Source organism: Jaculus jaculus, chromosome 12 (genome assembly GCF_020740685.1).
Source record: "Jaculus jaculus isolate mJacJac1 chromosome 12, mJacJac1.mat.Y.cur, whole genome shotgun sequence".
Taxonomy (NCBI): domain Eukaryota; kingdom Metazoa; phylum Chordata; class Mammalia; order Rodentia; family Dipodidae; genus Jaculus; species Jaculus jaculus.
In genome coordinates this window covers 5,041,999-5,063,806 of record NC_059113.1, presented here as the reverse complement: position 1 = coordinate 5,063,806, position 21,808 = coordinate 5,041,999, and the positions used below count along the sequence as shown (strand labels likewise).

Below are 21,808 nucleotides of genomic sequence, written 5' to 3'. Positions count from 1 at the left end.
ACTCACGGTGATCCTCCTACCTCTGCCTCCTGAGTGCTGGGATTAAAGGCATGAGCCACCATGCCCAGCTCTAAAACTTGTATTTTTACACAGAAAAAAATGACATCTTTTAGTGTTTTTCTTTCTTTCTGGTACGTGTGTGGTAATATGTGTGGTTTGTATGTCGTCCTCCTCTACTGATTTTCTGTTTTATTTCCTCAAGACAGAGTATCTCACTGAATGTGGAGGTCCCCATCTTTTTTTTGTTAGACTGGCTGGCCATTGATTCTCCTGTGTCTGTTGCCCTCAGGGCTAGGTACAGTATGTGCAGCCATGACTGGCTTTTCATGTGTGTTGAGGATTCAAAAAGTTTTCATGCTTGAACAGTAAATATTCTTATCCACAGTGCCATCTTCCTAGTCCCTATTAAATCTTTTAAGTTGAGACTGCAGTTTCAGTAAAATTGTTACAAAAATCATGGAAATCCTGGGCACGGGGACACACACCTTTAATCTCAGCACTCAGGAGGTAGAGATGGGAAGATAGCTGTAAGTCTGAAGCCAGCCTGAGACTACATAGTGAATTCAAGGTCAGCCGGTACTAGAGTGAGACCTTACCTCAAAAAACTGAAAAATTTAAAAAAAGTCATGGAAATGGTCACAAAGGGAAATCATTTCAAAGCAGCAGTGGCCTCATAGGCCAAAGCCTGCTATGGCAATACTATTCAAATTCAATAACATCAAAACTGTAGCTGTTGGACATGAAGGCACACTCCTTGCATCTGAGGACGTCTGACCTCACAGACGGGTACAGGGCATGTGTTATTCTATACAGATGAGAGACGAGGGGACGAGCCCAGAGCTGGGAGCTAAGGCAGGTACAACTTCAGAAGTGAGCAAGGTGCTTTCCACCCACATCAAACAGAACAACGATCCCGGAATGGCCTCCCGCGATCTCTGGAGTGGCTATCGGATTCTGAAGTCTCCCGTTTTATTGCCTTCAGCACCACCTATCCTCTGAGAGCAGGCCAAAGCAGACCCACCAGTCCCTAACCTCGTCTGCAGTTCTCTTCCTGGACGCCGGCAGGAGCTTCAACAGCCCCTCCAACTGCAGGTATGAGGCCCGTTCACGGCCTCCTCCTCAGGAAGCAGCTCCTCGCGTACCTGACCCAGAGTTGCTCAGGGAGGGTCTGGAAGAAGAGCTCTGCTGTCTGGATCCCCCTTCTCCTTCTTCTTTGGAAACTGGTTTCATCTTGTCTGTGGACTTCTAGCACTGGCAGAAAAACTGCTATTTTACCTAAAATTGAACTACTTTATAACTTGCAGTTTTAATTTTGGTTGAAAACATTTCTTAGTTTTTGTTGACAGGATAAAAATTCTGAGAGTTAAAAAAAATAAAGATGGCACTGGAGACTTGCAGCCTGCATTAGCAACATTCACCCCAAATCTGTTGCAATTTAATTATGTATCTAAAGGAGTTCTGTCAACAGTTCACTTAATAAACAACAGTGCAACCTACCATCAAAATCTTCAATTACACCCAATTTTTCTTAAAAGCATCACAGCTATCAGATCACATTTAGTCCAGCAGACGACACTCTCAAATAGTCAGTGGCACTTCCTTCCTGTGAAAAGAGCTTCTCTCAGTGGTCTTGAGGCTGCGTCCTCAATCCTGGCTGCCTGACAGTACTGCCTTTAAGTCTATTAACATATGATTTGAACACAGCTGGATTCAGCAATTAAAAAAATAAAATTACAGGAGATACCTGGAGTTCATTAAACAGCCTACATTAAATTCTTAAAATCAGAACTTACTAGGGAAGATTTTAGAAGACACATACACACACATTCTACAGCACAAACCAACCGAAGAGATGGTGGAGAAACAGCAAATGTAAAACAGACCTGTATCTTTCTTGGATATTTAACTCCAGAACACATGGACCAGCCAGAGTTGAATCTCAGTTTCGTCTTTAGAACAAAGGTACCTAAGAAGACACTTCTAGAACCTTTTCTCTCTACATAAGAACTAAGAAAACCGTGAAGGCAACACCATACAACTGAGGACAGTAGCAATTTAATTGTCACATCTTTGTGCACTTCTGAAGGAGTCTCAGAACACCACTGAAACACAGTAAACCATGACTTGTACTTAACCTACAACGTAATGAGGTAAAGGAGCCACAGTGATGATTCTTTGGACAAACAAAAGCCAACTATAAATGGAATATATGGCCAAGATCTTTCTGAATGAGCCCAAGGTAAGATTCTACTTGTCTGTACATAATGCCGGATCTTCCTCTGTATAAAAATCTCGTGCTCAGTGAAAAGCATGACGTGGAGTGGATGTGGAGTCAGCAGGATCCGCCTGAGCCAGGGAGTCTGAAGTGAGAACAGGAAAGATGCCCCGTAGGTGCCCTTTGCCCTGCGTCCCAGGGCAGGAAAGACGCCCCGTAGGTGCCCTTAGCCCTGCGTCCCAGGGCAGGAAAGACGCCCCGTAGGTGCCCTTAGCCCCGCGTCCCAGGGCAGGAAAGACGCCCCGTAGGTGCCCTTAGCCCCGCGTCCCAGGGCAGGAAAGACGCCCCGTAGGTGCCCTTAGCCCCGCGTCCCAGGGCAGGAAGGACGCCCCGTAGGTGCCCTTCACCCTGCGTCCCAGGGCAGGAAAGACGCCCCGTAGGTGCCCTTAGCCCCGCGTCCCAGGGCAGGAAAGACGCCCCGTAGGTGCCCTTAGCCCCGCGTCCCAGGGCAGGAAAGACGCCCCGTAGGTGCCCTTAGCCCCGCGTCCCAGGGCAGGAAAGACGCCCCGTAGGTGCCCTTAGCCCCGCGTCCCAGGGCAGGAAGGACGCCCCGTAGGTGCCCTTCACCCTGCGTCCCAGGGCAGGAAAGACGCCCCGTAGGTGCCCTTAGCCCCGCGTCCCAGGGCAGGAAAGACGCCCCGTAGGTGCCCTTAGCCCCGCGTCCCAGGGCAGGAAAGACGCCCCGTAGGTGCCCTTAGCCCCGCGTCCCAGGGCAGGAAAGACGCCCCGTAGGTGCCCTTAGCCCCACGTCCCAGGGCAGGAAGGACGCCCCATAGGTGCCCTTCACCCTGCGTCCCAGGGCAGGAAATGCCAGCACTGCTGGAGACCTGCAACCAGTGTTAGCAGACCCCCATTCCTGTCTTCTCCTGAGCTTGCTCCCCTTCCCTCCTACACAACCAACAGGTGGATCATTATCAGCTGTCACGACGACAACGAACAGCTCACACCTGTGACCTCTAAAACACAGTTGTTCAAGAGTCATCAAAGTTGTTCTTAAAAGAAACACGTACTTTGACCACGTACGTGAACCTTCGGATATCTTGAATGGCACTTGAAAAGTCGAGCCGGTTGAAGGCTTCTCCCAGGGTGCAGTAGCCGTGCCTCTGGAAAACAACGGAAAGTGCTGCTGTCAACAAGGAGGTCAACATGAGCTGACGGCTGCTGCCAGTTGGGATGTGTGAACACTTATAAAATCTTAGCAAAAGGCATTTGTTTTTATTCTCAAAATTCATGCTAGATTTAAATGAGAAAAGACTGAAATTATAGCAATGCTAAATATAAGCCATGTATGCATAACTGAAACCCTGCATGTTAACTGACTTTTTTTTTTTTAACACAGTGCTGATGTAACGAGTATGTTGTTTCATTTTGCTGGGGACGGCTGGGCAGACATGAGGTTTAAGACACTGGTCTTGTACATGCAGAACCAGATCTCTGCAGCAAGCTCTACACTGCCCTAGAAGGAGTGTGCTCCACTACTAAGGAGCAAGCCTCAGAAAGAACCAACAAGAGGCCACCTCTGAAAAACAGATGCGAGTGGGGAAGCTGAAATCATGTGGCCTGGACCGACAATGGCTGGTTTCCTGGTTGGGAACATGGGTGCTGAGTAATTTTCTCTTGGTCCCATAAACAATGTGGTTATACCTAAGGAATATTTCCTTTTCTGCACTTATCTATATAGATTTCACCTCAGCTCAGAAATGATTATGACCTCTTCCACCTGCAATTAAACTACACAAATTTTCAAGTTAGAACTGTAGAGGCAGATTAGGGCAATACAGGAACCAGTCCTGTGCCACTCTGCAGGTTCCAAGCAGGCAAGCATGGCTGGTGAGGGCGGCAGGGTGCTGTTGGCCTCTGCGGGGAGACTATGGAGTCTGCCTGGTTTTGTGCCCAGTAAAAGTCCTAATGTGTACAACAACCCAACTACATGGTCACATGAGAAGTCAACACACATGCACTCTGAGCATCTGCTCTGCACAGGATACTTTCCTGGAGTTGTGAAGAAGCCAAAGACCATGAGCTACAAGCTATGATCTGAAAGCCACCCACCTCAATGTCTCACCCCAAGAAACATTTTTTTTTTTTTGGTTGTTCGAGGTAGGGTCTTGCTCTAGCCCAGGCTGACCTGGAATTCACTACGTATTCTCAGGGTGGCCTTGAACTCACAGCAATCCTCCTTCCTCTGCCTCCCAAGTGCTGGATTAAAGGTGTGCGCCACCATGCCTGGCAAGGAACATAATTCTGAATGGTGGAGTAGATGCTCTGAAGGAGTCATGACTTCACAAGAGAACTGCATTGGGTCCAAGTGTATATATTATGAGTGAGTACAGCTGCCTTCTCAGGCTGCACAGGTCAGAAGACAAAGGAGCATGACTCGAAGTCATTGTCTCCTGGCACGAGTCTTGGGCCTTTGTGAGCCTGTCAGAGAACTGACAAAGAAGCCATAGCAGCCGGGCATGGTGGCGCACGCCTTTAATCCCAGCACTCGGGAGGCAGAGGTAGGAGAATAACCATGAGTTCGAGGCCACCCTGAGAATACATAGTGAACTCCAGGTCAAAAAAAAAAGAAGCCACAGCACATTTCAGCAGCACCTAACATACTCCTCTTGTTGCTTATGCCGGACACAATCTCTGCGGCTCACAGAGTATGTGAGACATTTAATGAAGCGTTTTCTTATACAAATTAAGCTAATTCTACCAGTCTTCCAATGGCAGCTTTTGAGTATATGTCAAGAATTAGAGTCATGTTACATCCATTAAATAATATTAAGCATCAACAAGTAAGTGCTGCCAGGTGTGGTGGCACACGCCCTTAATCCCAGTACCTGGGAGACAGAAATAGGAGGATGGCCATGAGATTGAGGTCACCCTGACAGCACATAGTGAATTCCAAATCAACCTGGGCTAGAGTGAGACCTAAGCTTGAAAAACAAACAAACAAAATCCTATTTCTCAAAATCTGATTTTTAGGAAGCTGAGCTAGCTTGAAGATATCCATGAACACTTCTAAAACTAATCCTCACCGAATAACTACATAAGAAGATAATGAACCCATATTTTATTTTTCTCAACTGTCATTAAAAAAAAAAAAAAAGCCAATAAAGCTCCGAGGGCTGTGAAGGGTCTAGGCTTGCTTGGCACTAGGCAGAGAAACAGGACAGTATTAACCAGCCCAGCGGTTAGTGGGGCAGCTGGTAAGAACGCTCTAAGCAACAGATAAAGAATCTGAACTGCTTGGTTGGACCAACCTCAATGCTTCACTTCCTACAGAGCCACTCCCCATATAGAATAGGGGTTCACTGATGTCTTCTTCCTCCAAACACATGAGACTGGGGGACATTTTCACCAGCAGCAGCAGCTCACACTGACAGAACACGTCAACCCCCACAAGACTACACACTCCATCTGAAGGAACCCCTGACACGCATCCAAATAAACACACCATGGGTATAAGCACTACACCACATGCATACATACCACATGTGTCACACACACAAACACGCCCACAATCACTGTCATGATTTATATTGTCAACTTGAATGGGACTGGAATCATGAGGGATTATCTTGATAGGTTAACCGAGGTGGGAAGACCCTCCTTAACTGTGGGCAGCACCAGTGCGTGGGCTGGGGCCAGGGGCTGCGGACAAGGAGAGAGCTGGCTGAGCCCCGTGGTCATCACTCTGCCTCCTCACTTGAAATGAATGTGAGCAGCTGCCTCAAGTTCCTGCCATCATGCCCTGCACACGGGATGTAACCTGGATCTACAGGCTGAAATAAACACTTCTATTCTGACAGAGGGGATGGGTATGCCAGGGCTTCTTGCCCATTTGCTAACAAATTCCAGATGTAAGCGCCACTTTGGGCATCTGGCTTTATGTGGGTACTTGGAAAATTGAGCCCAGATCGTCAGGCTTTGCAAGCAAATGCCTTTAACTGCTGAGCCATCTCTGCAGTCTCAACCTTTCCGCTCTTAACGTGATTTTTGTCAAGCGTGGTAGTTTGACAGGATGGCTCCACAGACTGCTGTTTTGTTGAAACTGAGTTTGCAGCTTCAGGCCCAGCCAGCAGCTGCGGGAGAGGGTGTCCCAAAGGTATGGAGAAGAGCTGCTTTTTGTTGTTGTTTACTAGCTGTCTGGTGCTTTCTCTCTGCGTGGCTCTATGGAAGGGGGTCAGCTTCTTCCACTACTGATGGCCTTCCTCTGGATCTGTAAGCCTGAAATAAACCCACTCCTCCCATAAAGCGTGCCTGGTTGGCTGCTCATCCCAGCAACGTGGAGCTGGCTGAAACAGCAGGTCTGTCCAGCAGCAAGAACGTAACTAACGTGACCACACAGCAAACACATGCTCCATGCACACACATGCCGTAAGCATGTTTTGCACACACCACACCAACAGCACACTCCTATATGCCTATCAAGCATACATGCATGCACACTCACATAATTGCAATTGTTGTTTCAACAAGTTCCCACAAATATTCATCTGTTAAGAATGTGAGCCAGGTTTTAATCCCAGCACTCAGGAGGCAGAGGTAGGAGGACTGCTGTGAGTTATAGGCCACCCTGAGACTCCATAGCAAATTCCAGGTCAGCCTGGGCCAGAGTGAGACCCTACCTTGAAAAACAAAACAAAACAAACAAACAAACAAAAAAAAGAATGTGAGTCAGGGCTGGAGGGATGGCTTAGCGGTTAAGGTGGCTGCCTGCAAAGCCAAAAGTCCTTGGTTCGATTCCCCAGGACTTAAGTGAGCCAAATGCACAAGGGGCACATGTGTCTAGAGTTTGTTTGCAGTGGCTGGAGGCCCTGGCATGCCCATTCTCTCTCTCCCTATCTCTCTGCCTCTTTCTCTCTCTCTCTCTCAAATAAATAAATTAAAAAAAAAAAAAAAAAAAGAATGTGAGCCAGATCTTATATTGCAAAAGAAAGAAATTCAGAGCTGGGGATGTAGCTCAGTGGTAGACTACTTGCCTAATATGTCTGCAGCCCTAAGTTCAATTCCAAGGGCCACAGAAAAAATAAGTTCACTAATTGGGTTATGTTCAACAAAGCAATACAATATACACTCTTACTTATAACAGCATACTCACTTCTTTTGTGCTTTCTTTATGGACATAAATCCACTTTTCACGATAAAAACCTAGAATGAAAATTAACTTTGCTTTAAAATTTTGGCAAATTGGGTTGAAGAGATGGCTTAATGGTTAAGGCACTTGCCTGTGAAGCCTAAGGACCCAGGTTCAATTCCCCAGTACCCACAAAAGCCTGATGCATAAGGCGGCACATGTGTTGCACATGTGTCTGGAGTTCCTTCACAGTGGCTAAGAGGCTCTGGAGCACCCTTTCTCAACCTTCTTCTCTTTCTCTCAAATAAATAAATAAAAAATCTGGCAAGTCATTTCAAAATAAAGATATTAAGGAAAATTTAAATAACTGGACATGCTAATAAAATTATCTGAATTTACTGTATCAATGGTATGGTGGTACACATCTTTAACCTCAGCACTTGGGAGGCAGAGGTAAGAGGATGGCTGTGAGTTCAAGGACAGTCTGGGACTACAGAATGAGTTTCTGGCCATTCTGAACTAGACCAAGACCCTACCTGGAAAAAAGAGGGAGACACTTTTACACGGGTAAATGTAAGCTGAATGCTTTGTTTCCTATTACTGCTTAGGTGCTCAGACACCTCTGCCTAGAAAATTATTTAAGAGAGTACCACTCCCAGTGACTTAGAAAACAATTAGTGTTATTAGTGACTGTGGTAGTTTGAATGTATAACCCTATGTGTTTTATTTTATTACAGTTATTTTGCAGTTTCAGCAGGGGCTTGGCACTGGGGCCAATCTGAATTCCAGCCCAAAGGCATACAGGAGAGTCTGAGCTCTGGACTTTGTGTTTCCTTCATTTGGTGTTTGCTGGCTGTTTGGCTGTTTCTCTGGAAGATTCTCCTAGATTGGTAAACTTCAAATAAATCCCTTGCTCCCATAGAAAACTGGTTTGGATGTTCATCCCAGCACCTTGTAGCTTACTACAACAGTGACTGAAGTCATATGAAAACATAAATTGTTATAAAAATTCAACTAAATTAGCCATACATCTTTACATTCCCTGATAGAAGGTTTCACTTGTACTGCATTCCATCAACACACAAAGTCCACATAGGTCAGACCACAGAGCTTCTCCACGTGGCCTTGCCTTCTTCACACCTTGACAGGCACCATAACCTCCATCACAGTGGACAGGGCTGTGACAGGCAGCAACTTTCTCATGCTCTTCTACCTGCAGCTCAGCTCTGCCTCCTTCTGCTTCCTGCCTCGACTCCCCAGTGGTCCTGCGCCTAGATCCTCATTCCTTCTCAGAGGCTTTCTACTCAGGAAGGCAATCAGCTCAGGACTGCATTTAGTCACGTGGATACAGGGCTATGCTGTGGGCTCACCATTTTCTCTTTGAGCAGATCTCACCAGCTTTAATGCTGAGTTACTAGCAGCCTCTTTGTTTACACAGTTGCATAACTTTTTCTCTCACACGATGTCACATTACACAAGTAAAATGTGATAACAGTATTGATGAAAATGGTCTTACTTTGAGCAGTAGTATCATTTCCAAAATGGTCCTTTTTTCTCTTTTTGGATGCATATTCACATTCTTTATTACTGAATATTTCTTCTTCTCCACTATTTAATATACTGAAATGAAAACATTTTATTAAATAATTTTTTTCAGGTAGTTCTTCATTTGGCTTTTCTTTTCTAAGAGAATAAACATCTGATTTGCACTTTAGGAGATCAACATAAAGGTCATATTAAATTCTGAAAGTGCTAGCTATTTTTCAGAGAAGTCATGAATGTGAAACCCAAGGGTAAAGTCCATTGTATTATTTTCATTGAGGGAACTCAGATATATCCTAATTCTTTTGAAAATGTTATTCTGTGAAGTGCTATACATGCTTTAGAATCTCCAAAGGATTTTGATGTGCTTGGCCAAACATCAAAATGCTTTAATAGGGGTAGAAAGGTTGCTTAGTGGTTAACACACTTGCCTGCAAAGCCTAAGGACCCAGGTTTGATTCCCAAGGACCCACGTAAGCCAGATGCACAAGGTGGCGCATGTATCTGGAATTTGTCTGCAGTGGCTGAAGGCCCTGGCATGCCTATTCTTTCCATATCTGCCTCTTCCTCTTTCTCACCCTCTCAAATATATTAAATAAATAATTAATTTAAAATAAATAATTTTAAAATGCTTTTACACAGACATTGTAAACAAAATTATAAAATCTCTGAAAATAAAGCTCCCACGTAAGCCAGATACACAAGGTGGCACATATATCTGGAGTTCATCTGCAGTGGCTAGAGATCCTGGTGTACCCATTTTCTCTCTCTCTCTCAAATAAATAAATATTAAAAAGTGTAATTCATTTTTTTAAAAACCAGATGGATAAAACTTAAATTTGTACCACTTAAATACATTTAAAGTTTTCTAACATTCTTTCTGTATTATTTATTTATGTGTAAGTGAGGGGGGATGGAGAGAGAGAGGGAGAAAGACACTGATTGACTATGGACAAGCCAAGGCCTCTTGCCACAGCAAACAAACTCTTGAAACATGTGCCACTTTGTGCATATGGCTTTTTGTGAGTACTGGGAAACTGAATGTGGGTCTTCAAGCTTTACAAGCCTTTAACCTGACCCATTTCCCTAGCCCTATTTTTCTTTGTGCATATATATATATAAATATATATATATATTTATTAAAGATGTATACATACATGTCTATATACATATCTATCCATCATCCCTCTACTGGCTTCGCTGTCACTGTCACTGTCACTGCAGAGAAGGCAGTCTAGAAGCTTAGGCCAGTCTCTACCACACAAAGCAGCCTGGGGAAAGTGGACTCGTACCAGCGGTGTACAACAACTGATCACGACTGTGCAAAGACAGAGACTTGCTCCCCACATCACATTCAGGATGAATCGTGAAGACTAGTCAGTGGAATGCAGACATCTTGAGGCACTGTTCAGGGAGCTCCGACCCCGTGGAGAGCCATGTCTCCATACTGCAGAAAGCTGTCTCCCGCTCCTCCCTCAGAGCCACCATGTCAGGAGCAGGGAAGACACACAACACTTCTGCCTCTGCACTGGCACAGGCATGGCTGGCCAGCATGCTCAGCCATGTGACACTGATGCCTAGTCTGCTCTGCCTATTCATTTTCTCCTTGAGAACCTAGGCTGACTTCTCGCACGCCGTGGTCCTGAGTTCTCATGCTCTGCCTATTATCATACAGTCAAGAAGCAAGGATCAAGAAAATGAACCACGGGGAATGCCACAGGCGCACTTGGAGTCAGCCTCCCTCTGGCAACCTGTTACTTCACTCACTGCCACGCAGGACCTGTGCTGCCTTTATCCTTTGTCCTTCATGCCCGTGGCAGTTTCAGTACTGGCTGTCACTTTGTAGAATGCCTTATTGTCTGTTCTTACCCAAACCCTCCACGTCTCCATCATTATCAAAGAGGAAAAAGCAGTGACATTTTAGTCTACTGAATAATGGCAGATCACCATGCCCTACCTTGGCCTCCCAAGTGCTGGTATTAAAGGTGTATGTCACCATGCCTGACTCCAGATGGTTATTTTTAAAAATTATTATTATTATTATTATTTTGGTTTTTCGAGGAAGGGTCTCACTCTGGCTCAGGCTGACCCGGAATTCACTATGTAGTCTCAGGGTGGCCTCGAACTCTCGGTGATCCTCCTACCTCTGCCTCCCAAGTGATGGGATTAATTATTACTTTTGGGGGGTGTTGTAGGTAGGGTCTCTGTCTAGCTCAGGCTGATCTGGCTATGTCATCTCAGGGTGGTCTCGAACTCACGGTGATCCTCCTACCTATGCCTCCCAAGTGCTGGGATTAAAGGCATGTGCCACAATGGCAAGCATCCAAATGGTTATGTTTTAAGTGTGAACTGAGGGAGACTGTAATTTATTTTAAACATTTTATTTTATTTTGTTTTATTTGAGGGAAAGAGATAGATAGATAAGATAGAGCGAGAGAGAGACAGAGACAGAGAGAGAGAGAGAATGGGTGCTCCAAGGCAACAAATTCCAAATGCATGCACCACCTTGTGTATCTGGCTTATGTGGGTACTGGGGAATTGAACCTGAGTCTTTAGGCTTCACAGGCACGTGCTTTAAGTGCTAAGCCATTTCTCCAGCCCAAATGTGTAATCCAGGCTGGTCTCAAACTCCTGACCCTTCTGCTTTTGCCTCTTCAGCATGTACCACTACAACCGCCTCTTTTAACAGATTCCTTCAAGAGTAACTCTTGCTGGCAGAGACCAGAAAGAGTGAAACGACTAATACTCAAACTTAAACACGCAATTGTATTAGGAAGTTAAGATGCCATAAATATTCAACAAGTCTGCAAATGAATACATAAAATGACTAAGCTATTCTGTCAGAAATGATGAGAAATGGGAACTAACCCACATGCTCTTGGTGGAAGCTTGGGTATATAAGTTACACTTTACCCAAATAATGAAATAGTGTCATCATAAAGAACAAGATGAATCCATACGGCTGACAAAATCTAAAGTGAGAAAATGGCTTAGCCCCCATGGGTATGAAGAACACAGAAACCAGCTCTGTGGGAAGTGACCAGGTGCATTACCTGTGACCCAAGCAGAGACCCCTTGGGACTGGTACACACTTTTGGGTATGCATCTAGATGTTCCTATAGTTAATGACACTCTGTTGCAGTCAGGTTCGCTCTGCTGGCAGAAATCACCCAACCAAAAGCAGCTTGTGGGGAAAAAAGGGTGTATTTTGGCTTACAGACTAGAGGGGAAGCTCCGTGATGGCAGGAAAACGACGGCATGAGCAGAGGGTGGACTTCAACCCCTGGCCAACATCAGGTGGACAACAGCAACATGAGAGTGTGCCAAACACTGGCAAGGAGAATCTAGCTATAATACCTACAAGCCAGCCCCCCAAAATACACTGCCTCTTGGAGCCGTTAACTCCCAAATCTCCAACAGCTGGGAACCTACCATTCAGAACACCTAAGTTTACGGGGGACTCCTGGTAATCCCATTGTCATCCCAACAGAGAACCAAGAAACCCAAATAAACCTTCAGTATTCAAGGAAAAGAAAGTTTAACTGAGGTTTAAATTTAAATCGTGGTACAAAGAGGTAATGAATCAATACAAAAGGAAACCAACCCTGGGAGCTTAAGTGTGAGGCCCGAGTACCAACTACAGGCTTCTTCCTGATGCTCAGGTCAGTAAGGGACCTGTGTGCACATCCTCAACAGTGCTTCACAACAAGCCATACGGAGACGTGACTGACAAAGGAAGAGGTTCGCACTGACCGCAGCAACCAGACTCTCATTCACAGCTTCCCGCAGCTCAACCACGCATTCTCTGCCATCAGACAAAGAGCGGTGGCGACACCGGGATGGAGAGGCCCAGCAGCTCTGTCCAGTCAGGCAACCCGATCTAGTCCAAGACCTCGGGATCTGTATCCTCTCTGCTCAGCCAGTGTGATGCCCACTTGCCAGCCCAGCCCTCTACCAAACACACACAGGCTCATGACCTAACAACAGCTCACCACTGGGCAGCAGGACCCAGGCCACCTCCTCCACCTGCGCCCCTTCAGGCTGCTTCATTCTGTGCCTGCAATTCATGGTAGTCCTTAGGGACGTGCAAGTGGAACTCACTATGTGCCAAGCTGTGCTCTGCAGGAGATAAAAAAGTTTCACCAAGCTCTGATGGAGAACATTTTTCAATGAGGAACTAGGCAATCCGAATTTTTTTTTTTTTTCGAGGTAGGGTCTCACTCTTACTCAGCCCAGGCTGAGGTTTTGGACTGGAAACTTACAAGGTTAAGGAAGCCCAGAAAGTTGCAAGATTCACAAGTGACCTAAACTCAGGTTATACAAGCAGTAACCTGGCAGAGCTGCAGCCTTCCTCGCCCGTGCAGGGTGGACTTTGCAGTGATGCAGCTACCTTTGAGTCAGACACGCTCCTGTAAGTAACCCCAATAAACCATTCGTTCACCAAGTTACATGGGCTGCAGCCTTTTCTTTGGTCTCTCCTCAGTACCTTACCAAGGGTGACTAGGGGTTCAGTCACATCTCCGGGGAAGATACAACACGCCAGTGAAGCATCCAACCACTCCTATGCTCATGCGGTCATAGGTTCCACACAACCCAGGCCACAGCCATGGTTTATAGTGGCCAGTGTTCAAGGCACTGATGGCTGAGGGGTGGCATGACCCATTTAACTTGTAGGGCACATCAACAAGTACAGACATATCTTTACCCCACCAACTGCAGTGCAGGTGTGGTGGGTTAACACAGTTCTTGGGGCCATGCAGATGAAGTGGCTTACTTAGCAATAAGACAGAGTGTCACTTGACCCCAATTATCACAGAATAGTTACTATGCTGGCATACGTTTGAAGAGAAAACATTTTACCCTCATCTTTTTTTTTTTTTCTTTTGGTTTTTTGAGATAGGGTCTCACTCTAGCCCAGGCTAACCTGAAATTCACTATGTAGTCTCAGGCTGGCCTCGAACTCACAGCAATCCTCCTACTTCTGCCTCCCAAGTGCTAGGATTAAAGGCATGCCCTGTATCCAGCTTTCTCAGTTTTGTTTTGAGGTTAATAATAAATCTTGTCTCAGATTATCATGAGGGTTAAATATTTTAAATAAGGAGAAGAAACAGTGCCCATGTGCTGATGTCAGGCAATCTGCAGGCTACTTTAGTAAACAACCTGCTTCCTCACACCAGCTTTCTGTGTGTACAATACCAAGCAAAACTGTACATGGTGAGGACCTGTGTCTACAGTGATCTGAAAAACCTATGAGGTCACAAATGTCAGGCTGGCAGGCAGAGGTGGTGCCTGAGTGGAACTTACATGCTATGGTTGACGGTACACTGGTTGTTCTCACTTCTGAGCTCCTGATTACAGGAGTCACACCTTTTCCAGCCATCCTCAGTTTTAATCCAGCTCCATCCAGGGGATCTCCAGTCCTGACCCAGAAATGGCATAGTTCTCCTATTAAAAAAAGTTAGTTTACATAAAAGTATACATATACATAATGAACTGAAGTTGTTTTTCATTTGAAACAAATTGTTACTTCACATGTAAAAGCCAGCTCACCACTTAACATTGGCTGTTCTTGGTGAACAAGCAAAAATGACACAGTACTGCAGATGTACTGAGCGATTCGCTGAGTAGCTGTTATAGATCAATACTGGTGTCACGAAAGGCTTACCCCAGGTGACACCCGCGGTTGTATCAGAAGCAGGAAGCAAGCAAGGGAATACCATGCCAAAACAGCACCCCTTCCAAAAATCATATTCCACCTAACCCAGGGAGACCACTGTGAACCATACAGCACAAAAGGAAAGAGTGGGGACAAGGCCCGGAGAGATGGGGAGGCATAAAGACCACGGGAGGCTAAAAGACTAGACTTCATCATGAGGACAACCACCGTCCAAGAAAGAAACTGCTCCCTTCTGCCAGTACCACTCCAGCCCATCAGTCTCTGCCATTACCCATTGGCTGAATTATTTCCATTCTCACCACCTGTTTTCTTCCAAGAGCATGCATGCCTCATTCACCTCTATACCCCGATTACCTTGAACAGTAAGAGGCACACAGCCAGCACTCAATAAATACCTACTGATGAGTATCTACTTACTTCCAAGGCTCAGCAAAGAGTCAGACTGGAGAAAAATACAGAAAGATCACTAGTATTCAGAACAACCAAAATCATGGCAGTATACCGAGGGAGTGTTGCATGGAAAGTCAAGTTGGCTGAAGGAAGAGTCTCGAGAGCACAAGCGGACAATAAGCAAGAGAGCAGGGAGAAGCGGGAAGCCAACAGAACGCATCTGCAGCAGTGAGAGGAAACGATGAACTAGCTGTGCATCACAGAAGCCAAGGAGGAGGCAGTTTTAATGCAGCTATACAGAGCAAGCTTGCAAAAGCACAAACACACCTTCAGCAGAGATCTGCTCATATCCAGAGTCCTGGCATATTCAGAATGAGGCGCAGGTGCATTACACAGCAGTGTCCTAAAATCTCCCCTGTTCAGAGGACTCTGGAAGGCAGGGCCAGGGTGTGGCTCCAGGGTACACTTCTAGCATTCACAGGGCCTAGTGATTGGTATCCCCAGTACTAAAAACAAACAAACAAACAAAAAAACCCACAATCAAACAGCGCACACTCGGCGCACTTCATAAGACAGCACACTCCAGGGCTGAGAACTTGGGAGATTCAAGTACCCAAACACCACCCTCAACTCTACTGTAGCTAACAAAGGCCCAGTTACCAAATAGGAATTTACACTAGCTTAAAAGAGACAATTAGGAAGGAAATTCTATAAACTTCAATATTATCCACAGATACAAGGACTCAGACGCTGGCCCAGTATAGGAAACATATGCTGAAATAATTTTTCTTTACACCAAGATGATCTCAGAACTGTGCTAACCTAATTTGTACTTAGAACACATCTTTTTGTCACATATTAAATTCCTGCTTTAGAATATATCTAACCAGTGTCCTTTAGATCTTAGTTTTGTGTGTTACAGACCCACTTCACAGTTACCAATAATCTCAAAATGCAACCCAGAGTTACCTGATCCTCAACAATAGTTATATGCAGGCCAAAGAATACTCACTAAAGAGTAAAATAATAGAGGAAGCCGGGTGTGGTGGCGCACACCTTTAGTCCCAGCACTCAGGAGGCAGAGGTAGGAGGATCGCCATGAGTTCAAGGCCACCCTGAGACGACATAGTAAATTCCAGGTCAGCCTGAGCCAGAGTGAGACCCTACCTCGAAAAATAAAATAAAATAAAAAGAGTACAGGAGATGGCTCAGTGGTTAAAGGTGCTTGCTTGCAAAGCCTGTCGGCCTGGGTTCACTTTCCCAGCCACCCATGTGAAAGTCAGACAGGCATCTGTTTGTAGCAGCAAAAGATCCTAGTGATCCCATACACACATATGTGCAAATAAAAAAAGAAAATTAAGTAGCTGGACGTGGTGGCACACACCTTTAATCCCAGCACTTGGGAGGCAGAGGTAGGAGGATTGCCATGAGTTCGAGGCCACCCTGAGACAACACAGTGAATTCCAGGACTGCCTGAGCTACAGTGAGACACTACCTCAAAAAACAACAATAAAAAACAGAAAGAAATTTAAGGCCATGAGACAATGCTTAACCTACGGAAAGCCATCTTAACACACCCAGCCATTTTTGTAATAATAAAAGCCTCACCTCAGTTAAAGTTCAACACAGAGCCATAAAAAGAACGAGGATGTAGTCTCAGCTAAGATATCTGGTATTTGCTCCATATCACGTGCTAACCACAAAATCCTGCTTTTGGAATCATGCTTGCTTGCTATCACAAAATAGGATGGGGGGGGGGGCGCTTCTGGGGACTTTCAATGCCATTGTAAAAGAATATGGTTTTTCTTTCCTTAACATTGTAAAAGAATGTCTTTTTTTGCCTTTATAAACTCACTGTTAAGACAGGGTTGCTCTCCTCCTCAGCATCTTGCTGGGAGGAACAGTCACTGGATGGCTAATAAAGACTCTCCTTTTAAAAATCCTTATTCAGATGGTCTTGAACTTGATTTCTGGTCTGGAACTTGCTACAAACTGACAACTTTAGCCTCAAAAAACAGAAATTGGAGTGATCTGATAACTGTTCACGTGTTTCTCACTATCACACTGAAACTAGATTAAAAATATATCAGGGGCTGGAGAGATGGCTTAGCAGTTAAGGTGCTTGCCTGTACAGCCTAAGGACCCAGGTTCAATTCTCCAGGTCCCATGTAAGCCAGATGCATGTGGTGGCGCATGCATCTGGAGTTTGTTTACAGTGGCTAGAGGCCCTGGCACGCCCATTCTCTCTCAGTCTCTAATAAATAAATAAAAACAAATCTTTAAAAAAATCAGGGCTGGGCTGGAGAGATGGCTTAGCGGTTAAGCGCTTGCCTGTGAAGCCTAAGGACCCCGGTTCGAGGCTCGGTTCCCCAGGTCCCACGTTAGCCAGATGCACAAGGGGGCGCACGCGTCTGGAGTTTGTTTGCAGAGGCTGGAAGCCCTGGCGCGCCCATTCTCTCTCTCTCCCTCTATCTGTCTTTCTCTCTGTGTCTGTCGCTCTCAAATAAATAAATAAAAAATTAAAAAAAAAATCAGGGCTGGAGAGATAGCTTAGCAGTTAAGGTGCTTGCTGGCAAAGCCAAAGGATCCAGGTACAATTCCTCAGGACCCATGTGGGCCAGATGCACAGGGTGGCGCATGCATCTGGAATTCATTTGCAGTGCCCATTCTTTCTCTCTCTCTCTCACCCTCCCTCTCTCTCTCCTTGCAAATAAGTATTTTTTTAAATCAACTCCAAAAACTCTTAAAAATTGACTAAACAAAGGTAAATGATGGATTACTTCAACCACAAACACAGCAGACACTAAATATTATGACAGTTGTCCAACTTGTCCTGGGGGAGCCACTGACCCAGAAACTTAAAAAAAAAAAATCCAGCAGAACAAAAGCATCCACTATATAGCCGTGTGAGTTATAAACCAATGTGTTTACATGCATGTGCATACACACATCATCTTGTAATGAGCACTACACAAGAGTGTGGTAGTTTGAATGGATGTCCCCCAATAGATTCAGTTTATTAAAGCTTTAGATTTCTAGCTGTCTGGCTGTAGGAGGTCACTGTGGGCAGATCCTGGGGTCCAGCCCTAACATGTGTTTGGGGGCAGATATGAATTCCAGCCTAAGGTATGCAGAATGCTTGAGCTCTGCCTGGGGTTCCTGGAATACGCTTGCTTATGGTATTGGTGGTGGTCTTTCTCTGGGAAAGGGGCCAGCTTCTTCAGCCATTGTGGAATTTCCCCTGGATCTATAAGCTTCAACAAATCCCGTTCCTCTCACTAACACTGTCTGGTCTGGAGGTTCATCCCAGCAACTTACAGCTGACTACGACAAAGGAGACATAGTCGTAAAGAGAGTAACAAACTTCACTAGAGGAAGTAGCATCAGGAAGGCCCTGAGGAGAATAAGGCATGCACTGGGCATTAACCCAAAACTTACATTTTATGTAAATGGAAAGGCAAAGAAGAAATATTAGCCACAGGTAGAGTGTAGATGAAAAACTTAAGGCTAGAATGAATGTGACATGTTTGAGAGAAATGAACAGAACAAGGTGGCTGAGTTGGAGAGGGTCAAAGGTGTTTAGACTCCACTTTCTGAGAACTGCAAGTTTTTTTAGCATTGTGTCCATGTGAACTGTATTATTTAGAATGACAATCTTCTAGGGCAAGTAACATAAAATAAGAGGGAGAACACACACAGAAAAGAAACTCCTAAAGCAGTTCCTCATCCATGTCTTGTGCTGACCTGTGTCCTCAATAAACATCTTAAGCTTGAAGCCACGGAAGCACTGCCGTGATCTAGGAAGACACAATGCTTACTCCTCGCTTAGTACACTATTCTTCTAGCTTCAAAAACAAGTTCAACACCATGTATGTCAAAAGCTACTGTAGCATTTCCATGAACAACTTTTTTTTCAACTCTACATGTTGTCTACACATTCAAAGACTTAACTTGGTGAGAAACAACAGTTTGGTCTGAACTCCTCAGCTGCGGAGTGCTGTTGTTTTCAAGGATTAGCAGGCATGAAATGTAGTTAGTGGACCATGAAAATAAAACCCCCATGGTGCAAGATTCTGTTCAACACAGAGGAAAATATTTGTTCTTCTGCAGATGTATTTTACAGACTTGTCATGATCTTTGGATGACAATCTATACAGCACATGAACTAAGACAGACTCTGGAAACAATTATTAATAAACAATAAGAAAAAGTAACTGGGATGTTGGGACGACAACTCAGGGACAGAACATTGCCTGGTCTGTGTGAGGCACTAGGTTCAATCTCAAGTACTACCACGGTAGCAGCAGCAGGGGACCCTGAGACCAGGCACAGGAGCTCATACCTGTAATCCTAACCCTGGAACTCCAGCAGCTGGGGCAGGACTTCAAGGACAATCTAGGCTACATACAGAGACCTTCTCTCAAAAAGAAAATCAGTGAAGTCAGGTGTGGTGGCGCATGCCTTTAATCCCAGCAGTCGGAAGGCAGAGGTAAGAGAATTGCCATGAGTTTGAGGCCACCCTGAGACTACATAGTGAATTCCAGGTCAGCCTGAGCTATAGTGAGACCCTACCTTGAAAAAAAAAAACAAAAAAAACAAAAAGAAAATCAACCAATTAATCAAATAATAAGACAAGCTGCAATTTAAAAGGCCCATGTCTCAAGTTTTCAAAACTATTCCCCATTTCAGCAACTGATATTGCATGTCAGACAACTTTTACAATGGCAACTCACTGCTTTTATAGAAATTTACCTATTTGGCTACAAAAAAAGACACGCATTGTTAGAATCTTATAAATGTGTCTCAACAAATATAGATCAGGAGTAACTTCTAAAGGGAGCCTACTCAGTTACGACACAGCTTGAATAACTGGCACTACTGAAGCACACTGGAGGATAATGCCATCAGGCATATGTGGCAGAAAAATTTTGAACCTTCCCCCCATTCTATTTGACATGTCAGGACAGGAGGGTGTGGTTCTGCAGAACCGTTCATGAAGTTCATTTCCTGCTATAAGCTCCTGACACTAGTGAACATGAACTAACCAAGAAATGTTTTTCCTAGCTGGGCATGGTGGCACACACCTTTACTCCCAGCACATGGGAGGCAGAGGAAGGAGATCGCCATGAGTTCAAGGCCACTCTGAGACTACATGGCCTGTCCTCTGCACGCCGGCCAAGTCCATTCTCTCTCGAATAAATAAAGACAAAATATTAATCACAGCACTCAGAGGTAGGAGGGATTGCTGAGAGTTCAAGGCTACCCTGAGACTACATAGTTAACTCCATGTCAGCCAGGGCTAGAGCAAGACCCTACCTTGAAAACAAGTCACAACAAAAACAGCAAAGTAGCTTTCCAAATTCAGAAAGTCTGTAAATTAATTTTTATTTTCCATTTTAATTTTTGAGAAAATATTTTTCATTACACTGGAATAAGAATGAATGTTCTTCAATTTGATAAGCACGTGTTTGTTTTCTTCCTTCAAGAGCTTAAGGTTAAGCTAAGCGACCTAGGACAAAAGTGAAAGGACTTGTTTGGATGAATCTAATCAAGAAAGTACATCAAAAACTGCAAATTGGGCTGGAGAGATAGCTTAGCGGTTAAGGCACTTGCTGGCAAAGGCAAAGGACCCAGGTTCAATTCCCCAGGACCCACGTAAGGCACAAGGGGGATGCATACATCTGGAGTTCATTTGCAGTGGCTGGAGGTCCTGGTGTACCCATTCTCTCTCTCTGCTTGCAAATAAATAAAAATAAAATAAAATAAAATAAAAGCAAACTGCATATTGCAGGCCAAAGAGCTCATCAGAGATGCTTCATGCACAAGGAAAATGAAACAAGGGGAGAGGAAATGGAATGGAAGGAGAAACAGCACGTCTTTTCTGATTGGGGTGGGAAGGGAAGGGAGGAGGGAGTTTGAATGGAGAAAGCCCCGTCTCCCCCACCCCACTGGAAAAGAGGTAAAGGGGTTCAGTCAGCGGTTCACAGTGAGCGGAAGGATGCAAAATGCACCTCGAGAAAAGCCGCTGGAGAGGCACGTGCGGGCCTGAAGGGGCGCAGGATGGTGCCCAGGCCGGGGCGCGCGGGGCAGGTGCAGAACCCCGCCGAGGCCGGGCCGGGAGGGCGGACGCCTGGGGGGCCGGCGGGGGGCCGGGAGGCGGACAGGCCCAGCGCCGACCCGAGGCCGGGTGGGCAGCGGCGGCGGGCGCGCGGAGGACGGGCCGGGGGCGGCGTGCCCGGTGGACCCACCCCACCCGGAGCCCCCGGGCCCTCACCTGGCGCTCCCGCACGAGCCGCGGCAGCCTCCGAGCGCACCCACGGGCGGCGTCTGCTTATTGCCGGAAGTCGCGGCGCGCAGCCGGGGCGCCGCGGGAGGCCCCGCCCCTGCTCGCTGATTGGCCGCTGCGGCTCCGCGTGGCCGTGTTGCTACCCGGTCCCGGAGGCTTGGGCGCGCGCGTGCGCGGTGACCTTCCTTCCGTGCCCCCCTTGCCGTAGCAGCCGGGATGGGTGGGGGTCTCCGGACCCCCAGACTGTAGGCTCACCCTTCCACTTCTCCGCTCAGTGGCAGTGTTCCCGCCCAGCCAGGCCCAGAGCCATCACCTGTGCCTGCTTTCACCTGGTGGCACGAGCAGGTGTGCGCCCTTGCCCTTGGGACAGCCTGGAAGCTTTGACTGTTCTAGGCTGCACCACAGTATGTTTAATGGAGCTTAAAAAAAACAAACAAACACTTATTTTATTTTTATTTATTTGAGACGGGGGAAGGAGGGCGCGCGAGAGAAACGAATTCCAGACACACGCGCCACCATGTGCATCTAGCTTACGTGGGACTTGGAGAATCATGCGCCTTAACCGCTAAA

At 45.9% G+C, this 21,808-nt stretch overlaps 1 protein-coding gene across 5 annotated transcripts in view; it reads right to left on the bottom strand.

Annotated features, from left to right (window-relative positions):
* Fbxo25 (F-box protein 25) overlaps positions 1-21,324 on the bottom strand; it is a 41,554-nt gene extending 20,230 nt beyond the window's left edge. Inside the window, exons 1-6 of one of the 5 annotated variants that reach the window (XM_045131888.1) lie at positions 21,227-21,297; positions 15,280-15,458; positions 14,190-14,330; positions 8,860-8,963; positions 7,368-7,417; positions 3,286-3,378 (exon numbers count right to left, since the gene is read on the bottom strand). In XM_045131888.1, coding sequence (XP_044987823.1) covers positions 3,286-3,378; positions 7,368-7,417; positions 8,860-8,963; positions 14,190-14,323 — 381 coding nt within the window. In that variant the 5' untranslated portion in view covers positions 14,324-14,330; positions 15,280-15,458; positions 21,227-21,297. Of the gene's footprint in view, positions 1-3,285; positions 3,379-7,367; positions 7,418-8,859; positions 8,964-14,189; positions 14,331-15,279; positions 15,459-21,226 lie in introns of all 5 variants that reach the window. The other 4 variants (XM_045131885.1, XM_045131886.1, XM_045131884.1 and 1 more) reach the window with 4 other exon arrangements.
* Positions 21,325-21,808: the final 484 nt, after the last annotated feature.